This window comes from Lemur catta, chromosome 10, assembly GCF_020740605.2.
Source record: "Lemur catta isolate mLemCat1 chromosome 10, mLemCat1.pri, whole genome shotgun sequence".
NCBI classification, from domain to species: Eukaryota; Metazoa; Chordata; class Mammalia; order Primates; family Lemuridae; genus Lemur; species Lemur catta.
Window position 1 is genome coordinate 5,357,484 of NC_059137.1, and position 27,717 is coordinate 5,385,200.

Consider the following 27,717-nt stretch of genomic DNA (forward strand, 5'->3'; position numbering starts at 1 on the left):
CCTCCCCTCCCTGGTCAGCCTTGAGTCTTCAATTTTCACGGCCATATAGCATACTCTGCTGGGAAAAGCCAGTTTTCTCCCTAAGAGGAACTCCATTTACAATAGCATTTCCCCTTCCTGCTCCGCACTGACTGTTGGAGGACCGGTGGGAAGGGCTCGGGACACACAGACGGAACAGGCAGGCACTGTCCTGGCCTATAGTGACCACGTCGTCCTGGTTCTGGGCTCCAGCCTCAGCCGTGACAGCCCAGACTCAGCCCACGGTTCCGGGTTACATCTGACAGACCCACCGCAAGACGCCACACATGGCGTCCCCGGGCTCCGGGCACGGACCCCCTGCCCACGCACCGCGAGCCAACACGAAGGCTCTCACACTCACACACACGTTCCCCCGAGCTCATTCTCGCCTTTGATCGCTGCCTTTCGTCTGTCATCCCCACTCAGTGTTGACAAAGCAAAATTTAAAAAAAGGAAAGAAAGAAAGAAATCCACCCTGTCACTTGGACTCCCCCCCCACCCCGCCCCCGCCTTTGTATTATGGGTTTGTGTCAGGTATGTTGGATTCTAAATTAAATGTCAGCCCACTGTACGTTTCTGGCTCCAGCTGCAGAAAATGAGGAGCTGGCGTTGGAGACCATCCAGCTGTTCAGCTCCCCGCGCCTAACCGTGAGGGGTGACAAGCCCATTGAATCACCGCACGGTAGCTTTCCTTGCCACGGGAAGCCAAGACACATTTATTTTTAATGATAAATGTGACTGTCAGAGTTAAGTTGAAACAGTTTTATGGTGAGAGCTGAGTGCCCTTGGCAGTGCGGGGCAGAGGCTGGGTGGACAAGGGCCAGAGGTCCCGACCTCTGGCCAGCCCGTCCCTCGGGCCCTGAGAGACAGGCACGTTTGGTATTCTGCCCACGTTCGCCAAGCCTCTGCTGCCAGCTCAGCAGTGCTCGCCGGGTGTCTTAGGCCCAGCTCCGGCAGACGGACAGGACCAAGGCATTTGAGAAAGAGAGACGGGCTCTGGCAGTGCACTGCCCAGGGTTCCAGCTCCAGCCCCACCGATTGCTGTGTGATCTTGGTCAACTTCCTTAACTTCTCTGAGTTCCAGCTGCCTCATCTACAAAATGGGGATATTAATGACACCCACAGGTCTTGGGTGAGGATCACATGAAATAAGATGCCATTGCTAATGAACCATATCCAGCACATGGGAAATGGCAATTCACTATTAATTATATCATTTTACTAATAGCATGATTACCCAAGTTATATAACTTACCTTTCTGAACCCGTTTCTTCATCCATAAAACGGGGACCATAGCTCCCATGTATTAAGGTGGCTAGGAGGATGTGGGGTGCCTGGCACAGGGCTGAGCGAAGCAGCTGGTCAGGGGCTGGCACCCTGCATGTTGTCACCCTCCATCCCTGCTGCTTTTCCTTGTCCCCTCATTGGCTCTCTTCCTTTCCAGGCCTCCGGTGTTGGCGTGCCCCAGAGCCCGCCTTACACCTGCTCCCCTCTAAGGGAGCTGCCCTGCACCTGGACCCGCAGCTATGGCCCCCACTGGACCGTGGTGGGCACCGACCAAGGGCAGCTGCCTTTGTCCAGCTGATGACTGTGACTGGTATGCCCTGGTGCAATCCCAGACAGGGGATGTCCATCAGTGGGGCCATAAGACGAGGTGGCCTTGGAAAGGCAAAGTAGGAACATGTAGAATCGGTGAGCGAGAGAGGAGGGTGGGTGGATATACAGGGAGTGAATACGGCACCAGGTGGCCTGGGGGCAAATCCCCTGCAGCCTACAGGTCCTAGGTTCTAGCTAGTCCCTGACATAGAATGCCCAGTCTTAGGCGGGTCCTGCCCTGGTGCTCTGTGACCATCAGCCTTGTCGAAGGAAAATCAGAGGGTGGGGACTGTCTGCTCTGCAGGGTCAGCTGCTCTTTCTCTTGCACAGATCTCCAATGAACAGGTGGCAGCCCTCTCTTCTCCCAGGATAATGCCCCAAGTGTGTCAGGTGAGCCCGGGATGCAAAGTGCAGAGAAGATGCCTGTGGGCTCATGCCAGACCTGCATCACGGCTGATGCTTCTTCGGGGGTGCTGAGCAGAGGTGTCATCATAGAGGGGGTGACAGGGTGGGGCCTGCCCCCCAAGACACACACTGGCTGGAAAGTTGAGGAACTGGTTGCTGAGCAGGTGAGGTGACTCCATGGCAAACACTGCCAGGAGGAGCCGCTAGGTGGCCCCCGCTCACCTGTCTAATCGCCCTTCTGCAGGCTGGGAGCAGGTCGTCCAGTGTTCTGTTTGCACCTGCCCAGGAAGGCCGTGGTCACTCCGCTCTCTGCCGTTGCTTCTGCGGCCCCAGCCCTGGAACTGCCTTTTCCCTAGCATCCACATGTGTGGACACTGCCCTCATGCGCCTTTGCGGTCCAGCGCACACCCCTCCTTCTTGGGGTGCCTCCCCCAAGCACGCAGAGCACACACCCAGGACCCCCTCCGTAGGCCCCTGGCACCCCTCCCTCAGATTCTCAGTCCAGGGCCACCCCAGGGCGACCTTCGTCTGTGCACAGACACCTATGGAGTTTACATCTTCTCCCCAAACTGTGGAGTCACAGACTTGCGGTCCCCACCACGTGCCTGCTTCCTGCCAGGCACCGAGCAGGGGCCTGCGAACCTCACAACTCTCCACCAAGAGGAGAGTCCTTGTTCACGAGGAAACTGAGGCTCGGGGAGGACAGGAAATGTGCCCAAGACCACAGCAGGAAAGTGTGAGCCCGTGCCCTGCTCAGTGCTTTAATGCACTGTCTCCCAGAGCCCTTCTGAGGAGGGTGCTATTAACCCTTTGGTATACATGGGGCTCAGAGGTGCAGTTGCTTGCCTTAGGCCACGTAGCCAGGGCCTTCTGGGTCACCTGCTGGCATCCCTAATCAATAGGAAAGAAGCCCAGGGGGACAGGCGCCATCCAGGAAGAGCCAGGGGCCAGAGCCAGACCCCAGGGCTCCTGATTCCCTGCCATTGCTGCAGGATCGGCTGGGGTGGGGCGGCAGGTGAGGCCGCCATCCTGGAAGGAAAAAGAGGCCGCAAACTGGCGGGTTGTGAACCCAGCTTCTGGTGGGTGACAGTCTCCCCAGCTGGCATGGGGCCAGGGGTCCCCCGCTCCAGCTCTGGGGCCCAAGGAGCGCCCCTGCCCAGGCTGGACACGGCCCCCACCCCCAGCCGGCCTGCTCGCCCGTGCTGGACGCGCAGAGGGATCGGGAGAGGGACGAGGATGGGGCGACAGACGGCAGCCAGTGGGGAGAGACGGAGACGGTGCCAGGGAACAGCGCGGCGGGCCAAGGCGCCCCAGGAGCCGGAAAACAGCTTTGGGGAAAAGCGAGGGCGGGGAACGGGGGTGTCTATCTGGAGCTGGGGGACCAGAAGAAGGTGGGGGCCGCAGAAAGGGGAGGGGCCGGGCCGGCGGGGAGCTCCGCGTCGGGCCGCGTGGGCGCCGCGGTCGGAAGCCACAATAGCAGCTCGTTCCCGGCGCAGATTAAGGACTTTGTCAATTACCTCCGAAGGCCGCTCCGGGCGGATTAAATGCTTTAAAAAGTGCTGCTGGTGGGAAGGGGCGACTAAGAAGACCCCTCCCGGCACAAATCCCTCCTCTGGCGGCGGCGGAGGCGGCGGGGGCTGAGACCGCGCCGGGCGCGCCTGGGGAGCGCGGGCGATCGGCCGGGAGCGCGGGCAGAGCGCGGAGCGGCTCGTCCTCGCGACCGCGGCGCTGGCGGCTGTCGCGGCGGCGGGGACCCCATTCCGCCCGCGGGCCGCCTGAGCAGGGAGGCGTCGGGGCGGCGCTCTGCCCGCAAGCGCCAGGCACGTGTCTGCGCTCCAGGGACGGGGAGCCCCCAGGACCAGGCTAGCAGGTCGGGGTCCAGAGCAGGGAGGTCCCCGGGGGCTGGAGATTCCCGGGCTGGGCGCTCTGGCCAGAGATCTCGGAGACCGCAGGGCGCATCCCCGCCGGCCCCACCCCTGCCCGGCCTGGGTCCGGGGGCGAGCCCAGTGTCCCGAGACGGGAGGGAGCCAGGAGGAAAGCGGCGCCGCTCCCCAGAGACGCCCGACGGCCCGGTGGGGGCGCCCACGGTGCCCGCCCGGCGCCGCGCCCCCCGCGCACGGTGAGTTGGTGTGAGTGGCGTCGCGAGGAAGTTTGTGCCGAGGCGCCGCCGGGGGCTCCCAGCCCCTCCGGGTGCGGGCGGCAGCTTGCTGCCCTGTTGGGCCGGGTCTGCCTCCTTTAGCTTGGCCTTTCTGGAGGTGCGTTAGCTATGGAAGTCCGCGGGCGTGTGCGCGCGCGTGTGTGTGTGCGTGTGTGTGTCGGGGGGAGGCCGAGGGGAGCAATAAAAGGCGCAGAGAGTCCGAGGCAAAAAAGACGCGGAGATTGGGGAGGGAGGAGGGAGAAGGGAGGAGGGAGAGGAGCGCGCGGGGAGCGCGGGAGCGGGAGCGGAGTGGGGCGGCGCGCGGCGGGCAGGCGGCTCTCGCGCTCCCGCTCCTGCCCTCACCGCTCTCGCCCGCACACGCCCGCACACCCCGGCGCGCACACACCCGCACACGCCCGCCCGCTCGCACCGAGGCGGGGACCGGCGGGCCAAGCGCGCCCCGCGCCCATCTCGCCGCCTTTGCGCTCCGCAGCGGCGCGCCTCGCCCGGCGCCCCCGCCGGTCCTGCCGGAAAGATGGTCAACGACCGGTGGAAGACCATGGGCGGCGCTTCCCAACTTGAGGACCGGCCGCGCGACAAGCCGCAGGTACGCGCGGGCGCGGGGACTGGGGGCTCGGGCGGCTGGCGAGGCGGTGGCCTCTCGGTCGGGCAGGGTGGGCACCCAGTGTGGGGGCTGGAGTTTGGAGCGCACAGGAGGCCCGGGGCGGGGCGGTCACCCTCCTCTCCTCCTGCCCCAGCTCGGGCCCGAACTCGGGGTTCGATGGGGGCGGCACCCCTGCAGGAGCCGCACGCGCCGCCGGCAGAGACCCCGGTGCGCGCGTGTGCAGAGGGAGTCGGGGACCTGTAGTTCGCTGTGTTACCACAGACAGATCACTCCCCTTGCTGGGTCTCCATTTCCTCACCTGTACAAATGGGCATCCCAACCACTTACAAGGTCCCCGCTCTGGGCGCCACCCTGTGCCAGGCACTTGACACATTAACCTGAGCTTTGGGACCAGGACTTGTCCCCCTGGGTCTCCTCTGCATCCTCCTCCTGTAGCCAGGGCCCTGCATTCAGTAGGGGACCAATAAATACTCATCTCATGTCAGAACGCTGGGTATTGGGATTGTCTGACTTTAAGACAAGGGGAGCAAGGCTCCGAGAGGGCCGGCTCCTGCCTGAGGCCACGCGGCTCTAGGGGACTTGAACCCCAGTCTGTGTGCTTCACGGCTGGCTCATTCCTCCCTTCCTCCCCTCTTCAGGGGCAGTGGAGGTGGGGCTGGGAGGGTGCCCGGGGCTGTGCACTGGAAGGGGCTGAGGACAGAGCCCGGCTGGCCAGCGAGGGGCTGGAGTGGGAAGCTGAGGCACAGGGGCTGCCCCAGGGCTGCCCCGGGCTGGGCTGCCAAGGGACTGGGGCAGGCAGGCTGGAGCGGAGGCCCGCTCACCAAGGAGAGGAAATAATGGGGCTGCCCGTTTTAAATTTTAAATTTCTCCCAGACAGATGTCATTAGAGAAGGAACAGTTTGAGTTTGCAGCTGCAGGAGCGGGTGGCAGGGGCGGGCCTGGGCGGCCCCTCACTCTCAGGAGCTGCAACCTGCTCATTCTTGCTGGAGTGACATTGGCATGGCGCAGGGGCCTAGCCCTCTGCAGTTTGCAAACCCCTTCCCATTCCCCTCACGACCTTACTTCCTGAAGCAAGTCAGGGCTGCTCATTCCAATGTCACAGACCAGGGATCAGAGAGGTTCAGGAACGTGCCCGTGTCACACAGCATGTTAACAAGCAGAGGGAGGATGCAAACCTCAGTCTAGTCCCACTCCTCTTCCATTGCCTTCAGGGGTGATTTGTACCCCTTTTAGGTCAGGTCTTCACCCAAGCCGTCCCCACATAAGTCCTTTCCTGATGAGATCTGGCTTTCTCCCCTTTGGCAGGAATAGTCTTAACTTCTAGGCTTGTCCTCCAAGGCCTGCCCAGCCTGGCCCATTGTGCCTTCCCATTGGCCCCTTACAGGTAGTGACTGCTTGTCATCTGCCACCCCTGGGCCCACACCAGGCTGCCCATTTCCAGGTCTTTGCTGTCCATCTTGTTGGCTTCCCCAGGCTCCCCAGTGCACACACGCGCACACATACATACACACACACACACACACACACACACACACACACACACCCTCCATGTACTCCAAAACCCAGCTCAAGTGCCGCCACCTCCTCCGGAAAGCCTTCCCTGATGCCTAGTGGCTGTGTCTCTAAGTGCTAGCAGTATTTAGCCTATACCACTCAGCTGCCCTTACCTCACTGCCTTGTCCGTAGTCCTGAGTCCTCCTCCACCAGGAGACCCCTTGGGACACACACTCCCTCTGGACCCCAACTCTGGGTCTCTCCTGGGCCCGGGTTCCATCCCTTCCAAGCGGCTCCGGTTGGGAGCTGAGGAGTGTTTGATGAATTGAGCTGCAGGAAGCTTCGGCCAGGAGGGGCCTCAGGAGAGGAGCCAGCAAGCGCAGCTGTCTCAAGGGGAGGTGGCTTCTGGGGAATCTGTTTGAAATGTGGCTTCAAGGCCTCCCAGGCACGGCCCAGCCTCCCTTGCTGCTCCCTGGGGCCAGAGCCCGGCTGTCTGCCCCTTGGCATCGGAGGCAGCTGAGGGCCGTGGCTTTAGGGGCCTGGGCCAATAGGGAACACCTGCCTCCCCTCCCCGCCCCTTTGGTGACCCAGCAGGTAGACGGGTGGTCCCCTGCGCCAGCTCCAGGCGGGTTCGAAGCTTCAGACAAGAGGCAAGGCCTTTCCTGTGCCTGCTGTCAGAGAGAGAGAGCCTTGCCTGGCCCGGTTCCCTGGGGTGGCCTTCTCTCCTCCCTTGCTTCTCAGTTCAGCTTGCCCATGGGCGTGCTGTGTGACTCGGGGGGAGTTACTCCTCCTCTCTGGGCCTGGGTTTTACCACCTGTAAGACGGGAACAGCAATCCCTGCTTCCTCGTAACTTCACAGGGCTGTGATGAGGGTCAAGTGAGATACCGGTGTGTTTTGCAAACTGTAAAGCACGTGCACCCATGAGAAGGATGGCTCTCAAAGCGGCCTTGTCCCCTTTCACAGGCTGCCAGTGTCCTGATGTCCCCTCCACGCACCGGGGAAGGCTCCCACCGCGGGGGCCTGGCTGAGGTTCTTTAATGGTGCACTCCCTCCAGGAGAACAATGACAGTGCCAGACTCCCAGCACCCACATGGCTCATTTCATAGTCGCGACCACCCTAGGAGGCTGGTGGCAGGGATGATTAACCCATCTGACAGATGAGAAAACTGAGGCCAAGAGAGCTGGAGCTGGGACCAAACCTGAGTTTGGGCAGCAGATGGGGGCCTCTGCGGGAGCCAAAGGGGACAGGGGCTGGCTGTCCCTTCGTGGTTCAGCTCGCTCAGCCGGGACAGGGCTCCAATCTGGGCCGTGTGGTTCCCGCAGCACCACTGTGGATGAAGGCCTGCGTCCACGTGTTGCTGTTTCTGGGGACCCCCTGGGTCCCGCTCTCTCCCACCCCTATCCAGACTCAGCTCGTTTGCTGGGTAACCCTGGACGAATTGCAGACTTGGACTCCTTAGAGCATCCCTGCTCCCCACGGAGAGGGAAGGGGCTCTCATGCCCTTGGGGCAGGGTGGCATGACACGTGCCAGGAGTTTGGAGTTGCTGAGATGAAAGGATCTAGATGTAGATATGATTCTGCTAGTCCTGGCGTGTGAGGCAGGAAGTCACCCTGTACCCATCTCTGGTTGTGGGGGGCCTTATTCTTGAGCAGTCTGCAAGCCACCCTACAGGGAGGTCAACCTCCACCCATCCCAGACAGTATCCCCTGATGCTTTCAAAATGTCTAAAAACATTCCAGAAAGGAAAAAAAAAAAAAGAAAGAAAGAACTTTGGGAAGTTCTTCCTGATGTCTAACCTAAATCCCTGCAGCATTAAATTTACTCAGTGACGATGGAGTCCCGACTTCATGCTAGAGATACAGCCTGGTGGGTATGGTCTGTGCCTCACGGCGCTTAGAGTCTCACGGGGGAGCGAACGCACAAGACAGGCATGATTACAAAGCACCTCTTTCTTCTCGTTCCCTGGGGTCGGGGTTGAAGTTCCTTTGTGCTGGGCTTGGGCTTCCCGAGCCCCTCCTGCACGGAGCTCTGTTTAGCCCAGAGCTGTGTGGCTGTGACCCGGGGGCCCAGGGCCAGCAGTCCAGAGGGGCTCAGGATGGAGATGGCTCCATGCAGGTGGTGGGGTGCCTGGGGAGGGGACAGCATGTGCCAAGTGTGCCACTGGCAGGGGCTGGGAGTGACCCTGGTGCCCCTGGAGGGTCCAGGTGGGACAGCGTCCTGGCCTGCTTGGCTGCCGTGTGGGGATGTGTGAGCAGGGCTGGGAGCCCAGGGCGAGGTGACCACAGTGACTGGAGGCAGATGCTGGGCCCTTGACCAGGGCAGGAACTGGGGGTGGGGTCAGAGGGAAGGGGGTTAGAGGTGGAGTGGCCGGAGCGGGTGGCTGGCTGGATGTGGGGCTTAGGGAGGGGAGCCAGGCAGGCACCAGAGCTGAGCGTCCCCCGGGCAGTGAGAGAGCTTGGGGAGCTTGGGGGCTCCAGGAGGGCGGAGGCTGGCAGCTCCCCGGCCCCCCTGTCCCCCGGGACCCCTTTAGCTCCTCCTCCCCAGGCCCTCCCAGTGGCCGTGGCCCTCGCCTGGGTCCGTTGAAGAGGCTGCAGTAGGACAAGGGCTCTTGCTCAGATCTCGTAGAACAAGCCTGCAGACCCTCTTCCTGAGTCTTTGGGACCCCAGAATTGTGAGCAGAACCACCAGCCCCTCACGCCCAGGAGGTCTCAGGGACCCTCCCCCTGCCAGGGCCAGGGGCTCAGGGCTCCGCCCAGGCGGGAGCCAGCCAAGTGCAGACGGGGGCCCTGGGGAGATACGAGGAGGAACTCCCTGGGGGTCTGGGCTGGGCAGGGCCTGGGCTCCCCCTCCACAGAGCCTGTCAGCCCCCCACCCTCAGTGCTCTGGGACAGCCCCTGCCTGGCCCAGAGCGCACGTCACCCACCCTTGGTTTTCTCAATGCAAAGCCCCACGACGGGTTTTTGTCATGGTGACCAGCTGCCCTGCCTTGGTCCGGGGTGCTCCCAGGAGGTGGGGCAGGGGACTGGGGAGGTTCACGTCTGGATCTGACCTCGCCTGGCGTCCCCCTGGAGGGAGACTTTCTTCTTCCTGCTTTCATCTGGGAAGCACAGTCTCAGGGTACCCAGGGGACCACTGCCAGCCAGCTCCCTTGGAACACGGGAGGAAGGGTGCCTGCCGCTGGGCGGGACGGCTCAGCCCAGCACCTTGGCATTGAATCCCTCCCCGCTGAGCCCCCCTTCCCCCGCCAGACCTCTGAGGCTGGGGCCTCAGGGGAGGAGCCTGGACAGAGGTCACCCCACAACTGAGGCACCTCTAGGGGCTTCTTGCCTCACTCCTTGCATGGGCCCACCTTGTCCTCCCCTTAGCCAGAGCTCGCTAGGCAGCCACTGAGCCTGGGCTGGCGTCGGGGTGGTCCGGTCATGCGGGGAAGGAAGCCGCATCCCTCCAGCTGGAAGCTCACACAGGTGGTTGGTGGCAGAAGTGGGCCTCGAACCCGGGCCTCCCGGCTCAGGCTCCGAGCTCTGGTGCCTCCTGCGTGGGACGCCTTGCTCCCGGGAGCTGGGGGCTGTGTGTGCATCCTCCCGCCCGCCCGCAGCCCCGGTGCGCCGCCCTCTGGCTGATGAGCTCAGCCCCGAGGCACACCCCTCCCGCTGCCCAAAGCCCCCCTCGTGATCGCAGATTTCTTTGCGAGGCACGTAAACGACAGCCTATAAAAGCCAGCAGTCCTTCATCTTTAAGGTGATTTCTGAAGACTAATTCTCCTCTGCCGAGTGTCCTGTTTCATTCGCAAGCTCTGCTGTCCCCCTGCCTTTGGGGGACCCCCTGCAGCTTCCCTGAGCCCCTCCCCCTCTGTGCCCTCTGCCTTCCCACCAGGGAGGGGCTCAGGTGGGAGGAGGGTGCCCCACAGGGCTGGGATGCCAGACACGCAGGGAGACGCTGGCCTCTCTGCCAAGCCACCCGGCCTCGCCGGCTGGGGGACCTTAACGTGCATGATCTGACAGGGCGGCTCTGGGCCGCTCGGGGCAAGGTGCCTCCCGATGGGCTGCAGGAGCGGCATGACAGGGACTTTCTTGCTGACACAGGGCTTTGCCTGTCAAGCCCCAGACATCCTTTAGGGAGAGGAAAGAAATCATAGGCCGGCTCGGCAGGCAGGGCTGGTATAGATGAGGTTCCGGGGCCCCCAGCCCTGGGTCCGGATGCTGCTCTTGTGGGCTGGGGTCTTCCGCTCTCTGACCGCAGTTTTCCCACGTGCACGATGAACTCAACTGTAGTGTCAACCACACGGGCTTATTTGGAGATTGCGGTGGTGGATCGTGGTAGGTGCCTGAGGAATGGTGGCGATGTGCCGTGCCCACCTGTTCAAGCTGCTGTCCTGCTGGTGGCCGGGCCGTGGCATGGCCTGGAGGTCGCCTTCATTCCGAGCCACACAGTCAAGGGTGGCCAGAGTGAGAGGCCGCCGTGCCTTGGGGTCCCGGGCTTAGCTGGGAGGTCAGGGGCCTCTGCCCTGCCAAGCTTGGTCGGTCCCAGGAACGCCTTCACCTCTCCCGGTGCCACCTCCTCCTTCCGTCTCTACCCCCAGCCAGCCGTCCATCCGGCAACCAGCTGCCAGGACTGGTCCGTGCGGGCGCTGAACAGGTTCCTGCCCGGGGAAGGGCTCACGGTCCAGGGCAAGTTTGCTGGGCCTGGGATTCACCAGCCCCTGAGTCCCCAGAAATTGAGTCTGCAGCTTTCATGAGATTCCCAAAGGTATCAGGGCCCCAGACAAAGTTGACAATGACAGTCCTTGGAACATGAGCTCCCCCAGGGCAGGGCTGGGTACGCTGATACCTCCTCAGGACTGGCCCACAGCCTGGCTCATGGGGAGATTCAGTGAATAGATGTTTAAATGATTGAGTGAATGAATGAAGTCAAAGGTGATGACGGTCTTGATAAGCACCCTCGTGAGGGAGCAGGGGAGGAGGGCTTCCAAGTGGGGGGGTGAGGAAACAGTCAAGGAGGACTTCAGGGAGGAGGTGACAGCCAGCTGAGCCCTGGAGGAAGAGAATAAGGCCATGGGAGGGGAGCAGAGAAGTGGATGCTCCCAGCTGAGGATGTGTTCTCTGCACAGCTGAGGGAGGGGAGGATCTGGCGGAGCCTGGAATGTGTGTGTCCCCCAGGGCGCCTGGGCAGGCGCGGAGCAGAGCACTGAGTTCTGGCAGAATCGTGATGACAGGAACAGGCCAAGGGGCTCTCTCCCTCATCTTGACACCAGAACAGATCCTGTCCCTGGGGTCTGCTTTCACCCCCACCCACCCTCCTCGGGCGCCAAGTAGGATATGCAGGACCGACTCGTAGAATCTGAATTTGCGGAAAAGACTCTGTGTTTTCTCGGTGGTGAGATGCAAAGATGGAAGAGCATCCCCGTTTTGCGTATCACTAAGCAGGCGAGGTGTCCATTACGAGTGTAAGATACCTTCCAATGTCAGAGTCAGTAACGTGTGAGAAAAAGACAAGGTGTGGCCCGGCCGCGATGACACACAGAAAAACACTTTGGGTGGAAAGAACATCACGTCCACGTGCTCTGTGCACGCTGACCACTGGATAACAAAAGCCGCTAATGTTTACTGCACGAGCACAATGCGCCAGGCACGAACCCGGGTGCTTTAATACACTGATTCATTTAAAGATGCATCTCAAATTCGGAAGGTTGAAAATGTGGGGAAAACGTGGGTCTCAGAGTTGAGGAAATTCAGTCGTCGGCCGTGCCTGGCCCCGGGAGAAAGGCAGTCAGCTCGGGACCACTCCACACTCTGCTTCTGATCGGCTGTGTGACTCTCGCCAAGCCCCTGGCCCTCTCTGGGCCTCAGTTTCCCCATGTAGAAGATGCTCGGTGGCTATGAGTGATCCTGTCCAGTGAATCTGGGCCCCCAGAGCACCAGCCTCCACGTCGCAGTGCCCCTTAGTCACCAGCTGCGCTGCGGCTCCCGCTCCCATTGTCGTGGGGCCCCCAACGCCACCCAGGCCCGGACACAGTCTCTATCGCGCCTGCCGGGTGTTGAGATACCGCCTGTTGCCTCAGCCCTGGCCGCCTTAGAGGGCAGCAGCTCCGTCTCCCGGTGTTTGGCGTCTGTCCCGTCAGGGGCTGCTCTGTGAAGAGACAGGAGGCGCGAGGACGGGGCGGGGGTGTTCAGAGCCACCGTGTGGCCTGGGGACTAGAGACCAGCATGAGCAGAGCGTGGGGCATGGGTGCTCCACATGGAGGGGACCTTCAGTGACTGGCGTCCACCAGCTCGGGGCACTCGCTCCCCTGACAGCACGAGCATTTTAGCATCGTGGCTGTCACCAGCACAGCTTTCTCCCCCTGAGTCTGTGGCAGTTACCCACGTGTAGGGACAGGGGTGTCGTCAGCCCATTTTACAGGTGAGAAAACCGAGGCTTACAGGGGTGCGGGCCCTCACCCAGGGCCACACAGTGGGGGTGGCAGCGCAGGGACCTGAACCCGTCTGGCCACAGAGTGGGGGTCTCCACCTCCAGCCCTCACAGGACAGGGAGGGCTCCGCAGGTGACGGGGCTGCTCTGTGCAGGGCATGAGGGCAGGGCAGGGGCAGGTGGAGGAAAGGCACAGTGCTTGCCTTCATCTTCCTGGCTCCCTGCCTCAGTTTCCCTTTTCCGTTGTCTCCATCTCTGTCTCCTGCAGCTCTGTGCCCTCCTCTGGGCCTCTGTCTCTCTCCTCCTTCCTCCCGGAATCTCTCGCTGTCACTCTCGCTGTATCTCTGTGTGTCCGTCTCTCTGTCTCGCCTCTGTGACTGTCTCTCACGTCTGTCTCTGTGTGACGCCCTCCCCTGGTCCCCAAGAAGGGGTCCCTCAGCCTTGTCCAGTCCTCGCCAAATCCTCACCGGGCCAAGCCGGAGGCCGGGTCTAATGCTCGCCCTTCTCTCTCCTGTTTGTGCGTCCGTGTGTCCTGGGCTGGCCCACAGCGGCCGAGCTGCGGCTACGTGCTGTGCACCGTGCTGCTGTCCCTGGCTGTGCTGCTCGCCGTGGCTGTCACCGGCGCTGTGCTCTTCCTGAACCACACCCACGCACCGGGCACAGCGCCCCCGCCGGTCGTCAGCACCGGGCCGGCTGGTGCCAACAGCGCCCTGGTCACCGTGGAGAGGGCCGACAGCTCGCGCCTCAGCATCCTCATCGACCCGCGCTGCCCGGACCTCACCGACGGCTTCGCCCGCCTGGAGGATGCCCAGGCTTCCGTGCTGCAGGCGCTGGCCACGCACCAGGCCCAGGCGCGGCTGCCGGGCGAGCAGGAGCAGGAGCTGCTGGACACGCTGGCCGACCAGCTGCCCCGGCTGCTGGCCCGGGCCGCGGAGTTGCAGACGGAGTGCGCGGGGCTGCGGAAGGGGCACAGCACGCTGGGCCAGGGGCTGAGCACCCTGCAGAGTGAGCAGGGACGCCTCCTCCAGGTAGGGGGTCTTGCTGAGGTGTGGGGCTGCTGCCACTACATGCCGGCCCAGTGCTGACATCTGATGTCCACGGCCTCAATCAACCCCCAGGTGCCCTGGACCGGAGCCTATTGCTATTTCCATCTGCATACGAGCTCACAAGGCTCAGAGAGGTGAAGTTGCTCACCCAAGGCCACACAGCTAGGGGGAGCCAGGATTCAAACCCAGCTTCTCCCCTGGGTCGGGTCAAATGCAGGGCTTGAGGGGTGTCCCCAGGCACTCCAAGATGCAGGCGAGGTAGGACATTGTGACTTGCTCAGGGTCACGTGGTCAGTGCTCTAGGCCAGAGGGAGCTGCACCCCTCCCCGGTCCCCCTCCCAGTTCACTGCCATGCGATGCCCACCGCTCCCCAGGGATGGAGAGGCCCGTCCAGGCAGCCTAGCCAGACCCTTAGCCTGTCCCAAGCCACTGCCACCCTCCCCCGGCCCCTAGCCACGCCAGGCTCTCACCAGCGCCAGGTGGGTCTGGGCGAAGTGTTTCCAACCCTGCCAAGACCGTGCCCGAAGCACCAGCACGGCGCTTCCCCGTCACAGGGTCAAGGACCCCCGGCCATCTCTGCCTCCACCGTTTTCCAGAAGATAAAACAGGCCTGGAAAGGGGTGGTGATTTGTCCTGGGTGCTGCGGCCAGGTCAGGCCTGGAATCCAGCCCCCTGGTCCCCTGCCCGGCCTCCAGCCTGTGCCCCACGCCCCTGTGACTCAGATCCTTAGGAGCCAAGCCCCGGTCTGCACCAGCGGCCCCGCCCCTTCTGCCCACCCCTGTGCAGACACGGGGTTACCAGGCGCCGGTCACCCGACAGCTCGTGAGCAGTGGGCCTTTTCCCTCCCTCTGAAGCTGCAGCTGTGGCAGTGTCAGTCCTCCTCACCCTGTCCGGGTGACTGACGGGAGGGTGGCTTCCTTCTCCTGGTGGTGTCGAGCCCTCTCCCTGCCACTTCTCAGGCCTCCCCAGCAGGCCGGGGGAGCTCCTGACCTTCAGGTGACCCAGGCCCCACTTCGCTCTCCAAATCGCTTGGCTCCCAAAGGCTCAGCATGTAGGAGGTGGGGCCTTGGGGTCCTGCCACCGACTCACGACCAGCACAGCACGGAGCTGCTCCTGCAGGACTGATAGCTGGGGCCCGGGAGGGGTGGCTCACCGGACATACTTCTCAAAAAATGCTTGATTTGACTCATGTCCTGCAGACTGGGGTGACTCCAGAGACCATGTGTCTTATGTCTCAGTCAGAGGTGGCTGGCGTGGCCCCACCTCCTCTCCAAGCCCCCCAGCCCCTCAGCACAGGCCCGGGTTTCTCAAAGCCGTGCCCATGGGCACCTGGGTGGGACTCGCCAGAGGTGCTTATTGAAATTCAGGTTCCTGGGCCTCACCCCAGCCCCCAGGCCCCAGTGGGGGCGTGGGGGAACCTGCAGCTCAGCAAGCACCCTGTGATTCTGTGCACTGTCACCCTCGGCTGCTGGCGAGGCCTGAGCCGAGCAGTTCTGCCCTGAGGGTTTGGGTCGGCAGAGCCAGGATCCAGCCCGGGCCCCACCCACGCCAGCCGTGGGACCTCGGGCAGCTCCTCTCTGTGCTGGGGCTGCTCACCTGGGACGTGGGGCCTCTGCAGGCCATGCCCAGGGGACGCGGGGGTGGCCGGTGTCTGGCAGGTGGGAGACACCCACCGTCTGCACATCAGCATCTCCTAAGTGTTATGGTAGAAACCATTTGTGAACTGGAATTTCAACCTGGGGGAGCCACCCCTGAAAATCCCTTTCCCGGGAGGAACGGCAGCCCCGCCGTGTGCCGGGCTCTGTGCGGATAAGCACCCTGCCAGCCGGAGAGGGTACCTTTGTTACCCCAGGAGGCAGGTGCCTTTGTCACCCCACTCTCCGGAGGGGCAGACTGAGGCGCAGAGTGGCGGAGCGCCCTGCCGAAGCTTGGCCACACCACTAAGAAGTGCCAGAAACAGCAACTATGATGTCACTGCCTTCAAAGCTGCCAAGTCCTCCCCTGACGCATCTGTGCGGCTCAGCAAGCAGGGACTGACTCCCCCATTAACTCGGGGCATGTTTATATGTACATTTCCAAGTTTAATCATCTGCGGGTTTAAGCTGAGGTCTTCCCTGCCTGTTAGTTAGCAAGAGGGAGGGGGCTGCGCCTGAGTTTCTCGAATGTGTCATGGACTGAGAAAGATGGGCCGTACCTGTGTGACTTAACCAAGTGACCTTTGCTGCCCCCACCCCCTGTCCCTCCCGAGGGCTGCCTGTGGCCCCCCACAGGACACCGCAGTGAGGCCCAGATGCTCTGCCCGCCCGGCCGCAGCCCTCCCTGAATCACCTGCTCAGCAGAGGGGAAACTGACAGGGAAACTAAGAGCCTGGCAGGGCCCCTGCCCAGAGCAGCCAGGAATCACATTTTGTAAACTGCCGGCACCGTGTATTTCTATTTTCCTTCCACGAATGGGCTATTACCTGGCAAGTGACAGCTTCGTGTGTGAAGACCTGGCCGGCTCCCTGCCCCCTTGCCAGCCAGCTGCAGTCTGTCTGTGACCCCTCCCACCACGTGGTCCTGCAGCCTCCTGAAGGCGGCCGCTGAGAGGTGCGGGCTGCACTTGCTGAGGTCCAGCCCCTGCGCTGTGATCGAGGGACGGGTGAGAGTCATAAAAATAGATGCCACCGTCTGAGCTCCCAAACACAGGTTGTCCTGAAGCCCCGGCCCTGGAAAATAGGTCTCGTCACCTGTTTGTGGACGAAGCTGAGCCGTGGAGAGATCCGTCACTATGGCAGGGTCGGGCACATAGTGAGTGGCGGGGAGGGGAGTCAGGACACCAGACCACGGCCCACCCACTCCGCCCTGGTCTCACGGCAGCCCTGGGCTCCCTTCCAGCCAGCCAGCCCTGGGGAAGTGGCCTGAGTCCTGGTCCCCATGCTGTCGTTTGCTCTCAGGGGCCTCTCCTTCTTGGCCTCAGTTTCTCCATCTGTAACAAAAAGATGACAACTTCACCTCCTGCTTTGCAGCACTGTGGGGGGCCTGGTGAGGCCTGGACATCAGAAGGCCACAGAGACTCAGAGTGAGGTTTGCAGGGGGGATGAGGGGTGGGATGGGGATATCCTTGCTCCTGTGTCCCCCCAAGCCCCAGGGCACCCCCTTGTCAGGTGCAGATCAGTCAGCCCTGCCTGGGCACCGTCACCTGGGGGTAGGAAGAGGCAGCTGTGGGCACGTTAGTAGCCTGGGAGGTGCTGCACGGATTCAATGAGCTGAGTTCCCCGCTGGACCCAACACTGTGCCGGGGCTTCCCAGGTGGCTTCTCTGGTCCCCAGTAATTTGGGCATCACGGTGATGTGGGAAGGGGAGGCGCAGTGCGGGCACCCGCCCTCGCTCCTGCAATTGGCATGTGGACGAGCTGGGTTGAAGCCAGGTCTGCTGGCGCCAGGGGCTGCCTCTGCCTGGACAGCACCCACCAAGTTCACCCTGCCCTGGGCTGAACACCCAGAGGTGGCCAGAGAACAGAGCCTGGGAAGGCAGGTGCCTCTGGAGCCACCCCCGCCCCTGCACCTGCACCCGGCTCTCTGAGCCCTGGAGGTCCCAGAGCACAGGCTCCACCTCGGACGGGGACCCAGGGCCAGAGCAGGGTGAGCGCTGCCATTGAGCCGGAGCCCAGCTTGGGGGAAGGTCCACCAGGGCCCCTGCCCTTCGGCTCACCCCTGTGTTCCGCAGCTTCTCTCTGAGAGCCAAGGCCACATGGCTCACCTGGTGAACTCCGTCAGCGACGTCCTGGACGCCCTGCAGAGGGACCGGGGGCTGGGCCGGCCCCGCGTCAAGGCTGACCTCCAGAGGGCACCTGCCCGGGGAGCCCGGCCCCGGGGCTGTGCCATCGGTGAGTGGGGCCGGGGCTGGGAGCGGGGAAAGCTTGGGAGAGGGTCGCCACACAGGGCCCAGTGCTGCTTCCACACGCCCGGCCTTGTCCCTCCATCCTCCCGACCCACCGCAGCTGCAGCGGGAAGGAGTCGCGGCTGCTGTTAGGTGAGGCTTCCTGCAGGCCTGTGACACCTTCCCGCACCCTCCGCTGAGCCCTCCCTCCGCCCATTTTTCAGATGGGAAAGTGAGGGTCGGAGTTGGGGAGTTCACTCACCCAAACTCACCCGAGGAGGGGCAGAACCAAGGTCTGACTCTTGACCCCCGTGACCACACAGGTGGCATTGTGGTGGACAGCCCAGTCGGAGGGTCTTGGGACAGCGTGGGAGGGGGTCTGCAGGAACACAGGGCTGGCGCGGCCTCACTGATGGGCTTTGCCCGTCAGGCTCTCGGCCCCGGGACTGCCTGGATGTCCTCCTGAGTGGACAGCAAGAGGACGGCGTGTACTCGGTCTTCCCCACCCACTACCCCGCCGGCTTCCAGGTCTACTGCGACATGCACACAGACGGCGGCGGCTGGACGGTGAGTCTGCTGGGCCGTGTGGCCGCACGGGGCAGGCCGGGGGCCCAGGACGCCTCCCTCTGTGGCCTGGCTCCTCCCCTACAGAGACCCGACCTGGGGAAGGGGTTCCGTGAGCTGACCCCAGAGGGGCCCACTCAGAGCAGACGCTGCCCCGGAGCCACCTTGTGTGGCCTGCGCCACCCAAGCCTTGGCTCTCTGGGGGAGGGGTGCTGGGTACGCTGGGGTTGGGTCCTGAGATGACACGTGGCACCAGGAACCTGTTGCCAGCCGGAGTTCAAGGGCCGATGTGTGGAGTAATCCAGTATCCGGTGCGTGTACAGAACACAGAGTGCGGCTGGTGGGGGCAGAGACCCCCAGGGCCTCCCACCTCCTGGTTCCTGTCTGGTGGGAAAAGGCAGCAGTGAGAAGTCCCAGCTGCCAGTCGCAGGCAGCGGTGCCGGCTGCAGGTGCGGGGGTGGGGTTTGAAGACCCCAGGGCCCCTCCAGATCGGCTGCTCTGTGCTGGGGACAGGGCCTGCTCGCTTCGCTGCAAAGCGCCACCTGGGAGGTGTTTTAGGCTTGGGGCCCGCTCAGTCTGCTGTCTCCAGCGGGCTCAGTGCAGCAACTCAACTCTGCCTTTGCAGGGGAGCGGCCACCGGCCACTGAGGAAACGAAAAGGCACGGGTGTGGCTTTGCTCCAATTACGCCCTACTTGTAGACTCTGAAATTTGAATTTCATAATGTTCATGTATTCTTCCTTAAATATTATTCAAAGGATATTTACATTTTTTTCTTTTGATTTTTAAAAACCACTTAAAACACTAAAACCATTCTTAGCTCATGCGCCGCGTTGAAACAGGCAGCAGGCAGGTTTGCTGACCCCATCCTGGAGTTGGCGATTCCTGACTTTTCTGACAGTGGGACCTGAGCTTGCTGCCCCCTTCCCCAAATTGCTGGGCTTCTGACTCGCTCCTAAGGCTCAGGCTTGGCGCTGGGCTTTCACCAGGGCCACCACTGGCCTATGGGTGATTTTGTGCAAATTTAACAAATGCATGTCCATTCCTTTGTGCATACTGGGGTGCTGGGCTTGGCAAGAATAGATGTGAGCCCTGCCTTGTTGGCCAGGTGCCCTTGAGCAGTGAACAACCTGCACCACTGTCCCTGGAGGTCTGTGTGCCATCCCCAAAGCAGCACAGCCTCCTCCACAGCTTGGCTGTGGTTGGGACACACAGTGACAATGGAAAGCAGGACAGTAGAACTGGCTCTTTAAGGACTCTCAGCTTCGCATTTAATTCCAATTGGACAGACATTTGCTCCTACTGAACACTGGGTACTGGGGAGGGACAGATGGGCAAGCCCCATCCCAGTCCTCCCAGGGAACTTAGAGTGCTTGGGGACTGGGGGTGGCAGAGCTGGGAGGCTCCGTGAAGCCCCTAGAGGAGGGGCCCTCCTGTGAGCCGCACGGGGTGGGCAGGACTTGTGAGCAGGACTTGTGAGCGTGTGCGGGACAGAAGGTATCCTGGGAAGGGGCAGCAACCTAACAGGGGGCCCGCAGCACATTCAGGGGACAGTCCGCGGGATGTGTGGCACGTGACGCAATGGGGCTAGAGTGGTCAATATGCCAGGCTGCGGGGTTTGGGACAGGCACTGGGGAGCTATGGAGGGTGAGCAAGAGAGAAAGACAGGATAAGGACTGTGCGTCATGAGCCGTAACTAACTCCTGCCAAGGAGCCGCGTCTCGGGCAGCACTGGGAGGCAGAAGGGGAGGAGGCATCCCATGTATTCGGTGGACAGGCCTGGGAGGGAGCCCCGCTGCCAGACAGGCGGGGGAGCCTGGGGTTGGGCTCGTCACCCAGTCAGCCCTGGGCGTGGCTCTCAATCCCGCTGTGTGACCTCAGACAAGTTGCTTAAGTTCTCTGAGCCCATTTCCTCAGCTGTGACATGGGGGTAACCACCTTTATGGCTCAGAGCTCTTAACCGCAAGCAACAGAAAGTGGCCGACTGACGCAGGGACGGAAGGGACCAGGGGGACGCTGGGAGGCCCAAGAAACCCGCTCAGGGCCACTCACTAGGAACAGAGCCCCCAGACTGGACCAGGGCTGCCCTGCTGAGAACCCTGCTGCCCCAGGGTTGCTGCCGCCGAACGCCGGGCGCCCCCCACCCCCCGCCCAGACAGACGTGGGCCTGGACAGCGGCTCCTTGTGTGCTGCCACTGGGCTCCCAGCCAGATTCAGGGTCAGCGTGTGCCCCTGGTCCGGGGGGTCTGGGTCACACACCCACAGTCGTCCCTGCAAGTAGCTGGCATCTTTAGCAGTTATGGCAAGAGTCGTGCATGCCTCCCCCCAAACCGTAGAAGATGAGGAAGGACAGAAAAAAGACACGTGTCCACTGTAGCACTCACGGGCCGCCCTGGCGTCTATCACCGCGAGCACGGAACGTTTCACACGAGACCCGCAGCAGTTTGCTCACTGTGCATGACAGCGAGCCATGCCCCATGCAAGGCACTGGCCACCCCACAGTGACCCCACCCCTCACTGAGCCCCAGGAGGGAGTCCACGGTGGCCCAGGGGACAGGAACCTAAAGCCACAGGAGGTGGGAGTCCAGCTGCTCCGGGGTGTCCAGGTAGAAGCTGCCCTGGCCTCTGACCTGGGACTCGGGGCACGAGGAGAAGCTGGTGGGATCCTTGTCTTTGCCAGGGAGCTCGGCCTTGACTATTCTCGGTGCATCTCGTCCAGGCCGACAAACGTCCTGTGGGGGAGTCTGACGCCAGATAAAGCCAGTGACTAGAGATGGGGAGAGGGTGGCTCCACAGGGGAATGGGAGTGGCGGGACTGAGGGTGTAGCACCTGGCACTTGGGGAAGGGGTCGGCGCCTGCAGCAGGGGTGGGTGGCGGAGCCAGGCAGAGCATCCCCGAGCCCTGCAAAGACAGACATAGCTGGACCCTGCCTCCAGCTCGGAGGAGAGCTTTTAAACACACGGGACCCGCGTCTGGGGGTTAAAAGCTCTTTTGTTTTCCTAACTGCTAACGCCTGAGTTATGGCACGCGCCTCTGGGAAGCCCTCGGCACGGAACAGCGCGAGGCGCCAGCCGGACCCAGAAATCAGAGTTAAGGGTTCGGACAGACGTAATGAAAGACCCAGACGCTGCCCACTCCGGTGGACCTGAAGCCAGTCTCCCGGGAAGCCAGGCAGGACTTGGGCTGGGACGTGGGGGAGTCCCACGGCCTGGCCGCGGGCCGATTACCGGGGTGCAGGAGGGACAGCACCCCGCACAGCCCTGGCGCTCAGACACCTGGTCCGGGGGCTCCGAGCGGGAGGCCCGTCCTGCCTGAGAAGTGCTTGCGTGACCAGTGAACGTTAATATCCATTTGGGCTTTCACCAAAAGCACTCTTCTCCCGAGTACCTCCAGACATCTGTCAGGATCACCTCCCTGCCACACAGAATCTCTCCGAAACTCAATTTTTGTTTGGGAGGGAGCTGACCGCCGCCTCTCCAGACCCGGATCCCATCCATCCTCGTTAGGCTCCGCGTCCAACCAGCCAGGCCTCGAGCACGAATGACGGGCAGTCCTCCCGGGGGGACGGGGCACCTGGAGCTGCTCCCCAGAGAGACCAGAGTGTGCAGGCACGGGGCACAGCAGCCCCGCCGGTCCGAGGTGCACTTTACAGTTTATGTGCCCCTGCCACACCTGGCATTGCACCGGGACCCTTCAACCCCTGGAGGCCACCGGGCAGCCTCAGAGAGGGCAGAGATTTGCCCAAGGCCACGCAGCCAGTACCCCTCAGGGGGATTAACTGGCACACCGTGGCGCTCACTTATTCAAGTGTCCACGCACTGAGCACCAGCTCTGGGCCAGGCACAGGACAGTCAGCAGGGACTCAGACAGACCAGCCAGCTCCCGGCCTGGCGGGACAAATCAGCCGACTGTGTCAGGGCTGGGAGGCCACGGGGGGCCCAGAGGAGAGACCCCTAACCCCGTCTGAGGCCACCCAGAACCGGATGGGAGATCCAAGGGCTGGGGGTTGGAGCAAGTGACAGGCAGGGAGACTCCCTGCTTCTGGCATATCTGGTACGAGGGGGTCTGGGTGAAGGACAAGGCAGGAGAGATGGCAGGGGCTGGGTCACGTGGGGTGATCCTCCTGCCCCTCTGTGACAACCGTCACAGGGCCATCCTTTGGCAGTGTGACTTCACCTCTCTAAGCCTCACTTTTCTCATCTGTTAAGTGGGTATAATGCAGAGCTGCCTTACAGACGTGGGGAAAGTCGGGATCCTTCACAGGCTGCTCGCCTGCGAGAAGGGAGGCGGGGGTGGGGTAGGGATGAGCCTGGGGCTCCCTGTGAACAGAGGAACTGGGCCCCTCCTCTCTGGCCAGTGGGGCAGCCCCCTGCCCTGTGCTGCCCCCTTGCAGGGCCTGGGGAATGGGCTGGCCATGCCCAGAGTCTGTGCAGGTTTTGGGTGGTCTGAAGGAGGCTGTCCCCCCTGCCACCCAGCCTCCCCGCCCTGCAGTGCAGCCTTGTCCCCGTGAGGTCTGTCCGGGGATGCTGCCACCCAGCTCTAATTGTCAACCCTGTCTTTGCATTGGCCGAGGTCACACAAGTTGGGCCCCGTTGAGCATCTCCTACAGCAGGGACCTGGACTAGACTCAGTGTGGCTCCGTGCCCACGTGCTCTGATCCACGGCACTGCCAGCGTCCCTCGATACCATGAGCGCCAAGTGGCCCAAACCCTGTTCTACCAGCAGCCACACTCTGCCAGGCGTTTCCTGCTTGCAGGGTCAGCAGGTCCAGATGTGCCTCTAATTGGCACCGCGGGAGGGCAGCCCTCCCTCCCAGCCCCTTCCCTCTGAGCCCGAGCTCTGGTGGGCAGGAAAATCCTGCCTCGCCTGAGAACATCAAAGCCCTGCGGTGGGATCAGGCTCAGGGAGGGATGAGAAGCTCGGCGGGGGGCGGGGGTTGCCGCTGGGATGGGGGCTGCAGCCCTGAGCTGGGGAGGCAGCAGGGCTTTGGGGGCCCATGGGGGGATACTGGCTCCTTCCTGCTCTGCCGTAGCCAGCTCTCCCTGTCCCAGGGTCTGTGGCAGCAAGGGGCCTGCTGTGACATCAGTGCGCCAGTGCCCCACACTGCTGCCTGGGCCACGCCCTGCCCTGGGGAGTGGTCCCGGAACCACACACACGTAAATAATGAGGTGACCGACCGGCGACGATGCCCTCACCTTCCCTTGGCCGACCTGCGCCCATGATGCTTGTAACGTACGCGGCTGGTGCACGAGAAACGCTCGCGCCGCGCCTGACGCCGCGTCGGTAAATGGCAGCCCTGAGCAGCTCTGCCAGGAGCCGCAGGCACCGACTGCCAAGCCTGGGAGTGTGGCAGGGCGCCCAGCCCGGGGGTACCATTTTCAGTCAAAAACAAGGAGTGGGCCCGATTTCCTTCTGGGCCCAGCAGCTGGTTCGGAAGGGAGGGGTGGGGACGCTGGGCAGGCCTACCGGGGCCGCCTGGTTTACGACGTTTACGCGCCGTATCTGCGCTGCGGCACTGCAGGGGCTTGCAGAGAGGGAAACTGAGGCTTAGAAAGGTTCCATGACTTTTCTGAGGTCACATAGCCTGCGAGAAGCAGAGGGAGAATTTGAACTCAGCTCTGCCTCCTTCCGGAACCTGTGCTCTTGCCAGCAAGCCCGGAGGCCTCCCAGGGGACACTGCTCAGAGGTGCCCAGAAAGGATCTGAGGACACACAGGCTACTAGGAACAACGCAGAGGCTCCCCAGGGGCTGGCTTTGAAGCGCTGCTTTTGCTCACACATCCAGGTTCTTTGTTCTTAAAAACAAGAATCTGCCTCTGCTACGGCCCCTCCACCGCCGTCCCAGAATCACCTGCTCGGGAGGCCTGGGAGGCTGGTGGGGGCCACAGCTACGCAACCACCACAATCCTGCTGCAACCGGTTTCTGCAGTGGCTTCATCCTAGTCTAGGAAAACCTCAGCTGCTGCCTCCCGGGGACCCTTCAAAGGCACCTCTTGATCTTACAGGGTTTGGACCCACCTGTGCGCCCCATCTCTTTGGTCTCAGCTCCTCTGGCCACCTGGCCAGGCCCTGCTCAATCTGTAGCTCAGCCAAACATCCCCTCCTCCAGGAAGCCCCCCCAGATGACCTCTAGCTGCCCCCGCAGAGGGGCTCACTCCTTCTCTGGGCTCCCAGCAAGCCCTGTTTGTTACGGTTATTGAACGCTGGGCACTGGCTCGTTTAATCTTCCTCAAAGCCTGTGGGCTGAGGCTGTTGTAATCCTCATTTTACAGATGAGGAAACTGAGGCATGGGATTTGGAGGAATGTGCCAGGTTGGGGGCTGCTCTGCCCTTTGTCAGCTTGTGTGTCCCCTCTCCTGGGGCTGTGAGCTTTGAGGGCAGAGTCATCCCTGTGCACCCAAGCACACACTCGCGGGCCCCAGCAGTAACCTCGCTCTGCAGGGGAGAAGGCAAGACTTGGAAGGCCACACAGCCTGTGGCCAGAGTCTGGGTGGAACTCGGGTCTCCTGGGTGCCAGCCAAGAGGGACAGGTGGCTCACGGCATGGAGGATCAATGTCCCCGTCAAGCCATGGGGTGCCCCCCAGCCTTTGCACTGTGCACTGTCATCCCTGTCTCCGGCCTGGGAGCGCTATGGAGGTTGCCCAGGTCTCCAAGCCTTAGTTTTCTCATCTGCCAAATGGGAGCACAAATGCCCCCTCTGGGGACGGGGGGAGGGCTGTGGCCACCCCCTACGGCACTGGCCCAGTGCTGGGGTGACCAGAGAACCCAGCTCGTGTGTTCGGGATGCCAACTCCATGCTCTTGGCACCATGGCAAACAAGCAGCAGGTCGGACAGGGTCTAGTGGCCCCTGCTGGGGAGCAGGAGGCCCAGGAAGCCCGGGGGCATCTCTGCATCCCTCGGCCCCCACGGCGGCTGCTCTCTCCCTTCCTTTCCGCCGCCCCAAGTGCCGACTCCTTCCTTTGAACCCACCCAGCACCATCTGCAGGACCATGTGGGCCGAGCGCTCCCTTGGCAGAGCCCCCTGAGCGGCACTTCCAAGATGTGCCTGTGGCTGGCGGCCGGCTTTTGAGAATCCGCACCAAGAAAACTCCGACTGTCTCCCACTCGTGGCGCCTGCCCAGGAGGCCGCGGCGGCGGCAAGTGTTTCGACATCAATCACTTCCCGGCCGGAACCCAAGAGAGATGCCCCGGGAGCCGGACCAATTCATACTTTACCCTCAAAATTAACTGGTTATTAATTTGTTCCCCACCCTTTTGCCTAACAGGGGATTCAGGGTAGGCGGGGCCGGAGCGGGACGTGGCCACGTCGATCAATCCTTTACTCGCTTCCCTCCTGGTATCCTCCTGCCCGGCTGGTCTTTGCTTTGTAATTAAAGGCCTCTTTGCTTGGTGACATCCAGACATCCAGCTGCTCCCAGAAACATGAAGCCACAGCTGCAGGTCTCCCTGGGCCTCAGAGCAGACGAAACACAGCTCCGCGCCTGGGACCCGGGAGAGCCCGGCTGACGCTCTGAGGCCACTCTCGGCACGTGGAACGTCAGGCCACGCTGTGCTGCAGTCGGCTCAAGGATGGGCACAGGGTTTCCAAGCCAGATGGCAGCACGGTGCCCGGCGCACTGGGTCACTTGTTTGAGCCAGCGGGTAAGGGCAGCCTGCGGCAAGGCCGGCATCGGCTGCAGCGTGTCTGAAACTGCAGACTGACCCGCGGGCAGGCGGCAGCATCCACTTGACGGGCTGTGTGTGATCAACACTATTTTTTTAATCAAATAGGGTGGACTAGAACACAAAGGAAATATTAGCGCTCATCCTTCTTCATGAGGGCATCACTTCAGGGGGCGTTAGTTTCAGACACAAACGTGTGTGACGATACGAACTGCGTTTCTCTGGGTCATGGTCAAAAGTCTAAAAGTGTCTTGGCCCCTCAGGGGTGGGCCACAACCCGTCCCCTCTCAGTTAAAGTGCCCACCAGCCAGCAACTGCTGTGTTCTAAGTTGTGTCGATTCAGACGAGCTCAACAGGAACGTCAGCCGTCCGAAATCTCCATGTCGCTTCCTGGGAGGAGACGGGCGGGGGCTGGGGGCTCCCCAACTGACCGCACCCTGGCCCTGGCTCAGCCTGGCCCTGGCGGAGCCTGGGTGGGTGGGGATCATGCTGCGACCAACACCCGCCTGGGAGGGCCGAGGACTGTGGGCTTGGAGACTAACTCTTGGCATGAGAGATGTGGGCAACGGCACAGCCCGGGTTCCGGAGCCCTGGTCAGTGGCAAACGCTGCCAAGCGCAGGCGTGGACACCACGGCAGGACACTGGCCTACCTTGCCGGCATCGGGGGCAGGTCCAGCCTGCCTTTAGGCTGAGGGCAGGAGGTGTCGTTCAGACGCCCGCCCACTGCGCACGGCTGCCTGCCCTGTGGTTGGAGTCGCAGCTTCCGGACTGTAACAGGGGCAAGGATTCGGGGAGTGGCTTGTGCACTCGGTGAGGACTCAGCCCACGCTGCCACCGTGTCATGGCTGCTCTGCTCTGTCCCTTCAGCGGGGCCTGAGCGTGAGTGCCCTCAGTCAGGTGTCGCCGAGGCAGGGGCTCAGGGACAGGAACCCCATGGCCAGGCCTGTGACTTGCTACTGTCCCTGCTCATCCAACTGGCATTTCCTGAGCACCTACTGTGCGCCAGGCCCTGAGCTTATTCTCAGGGGATCGTCTCAACCTCTGAGGAAGGTGCGGTGACAGCTGTTTTACAGATGAGGAAACTGAGGCTCAGAGTGGTGGAGTGACTTGCCAGAGCGGTCAGTGGCAGTGCTGGGGCTCTGGCACCCAGATCTGTGACCGCTGGGCTCCCCGCCTGGCCGGGAGCCTCCTCAGCACCGGTGTGCTCAGGGCGCGGTCCCGGGCCCGGGGCCCAGGGACTCCCTCGCCGACCGGGCCTCCCGTGGTCAGCCCTCGTGGTCCTGCAGCTCCCTCCTCCCACGCCGAGCTCCTGCGGATCGGCCTCTCCCAGGCGCGTGCTCAGGGTCCCAATCTGCAGCCGTCAATACCGCCTCCACCGCTCAGATCTCCCCGCCCGAGGAACTTCCTCCTGCGCTCCCACATTGCAGGGCCGGCCGCGTTTGAGGTGGAGGAGCAGGAAAAAAGAGGTGTCATCTCCCTGCAGCCCCCTGACGTCAGAGCTGCCCAAACGCCGCGACTGACAGGTCCCCGCGGACTCACAGGGCAGACGCTGCCGGCCAGGCCGGGCACGCGGCAGTTCCGAGCCACTGGAACCGGCTGCTTAGTAATGAAGGGGCGGGCGGCCGCGTCCCCAGCCCGGCAGACCCTGGCACAGACGAGGCAGGCGGCGGCCGGGGAGCTGCCCGGCGAGTGAGCCGGAAAAGGCTTGTTAAACAGAAAGGGCTGGGGCGGTCTGGGGACGGCGGGTCGGCGGATCCTGCAGATACTCAAGGCGGCTCCGCCTGGACCAGCGGGTGCTTATTTCAAAGCAATTTAACCGATGGGATTCCTGGCTCCCCGATCAGGAATGTTATTAGAATGAGCGGCTCCGAGGCTCGTTGGTACCCCGGTCACACAG

At 62.5% G+C, this 27,717-nt stretch overlaps 1 protein-coding gene across 2 annotated transcripts in view; it reads left to right on the top strand.

Moving 5' to 3' along the window:
- The first annotated feature begins 4,296 nt into the window (after positions 1-4,296).
- The window catches only part of FIBCD1 (fibrinogen C domain containing 1), a 29,518-nt gene continuing 6,097 nt past the window's right edge, over positions 4,297-27,717 (top strand). Inside the window, exons 1-6 of one of the 2 annotated variants that reach the window (XM_045563729.1) lie at positions 4,297-4,320; positions 4,651-4,764; positions 12,679-12,702; positions 13,236-13,715; positions 17,441-17,600; positions 18,024-18,160. In XM_045563729.1, coding sequence (XP_045419685.1) covers positions 4,693-4,764; positions 12,679-12,702; positions 13,236-13,715; positions 17,441-17,600; positions 18,024-18,160 — 873 coding nt within the window. In that variant the 5' untranslated portion in view covers positions 4,297-4,320; positions 4,651-4,692. Of the gene's footprint in view, positions 4,321-4,650; positions 4,765-12,678; positions 12,703-13,235; positions 13,716-17,440; positions 17,601-18,023; positions 18,161-27,717 lie in introns of those variants that run through there. The other variant, XM_045563731.1, reaches the window with a different exon arrangement.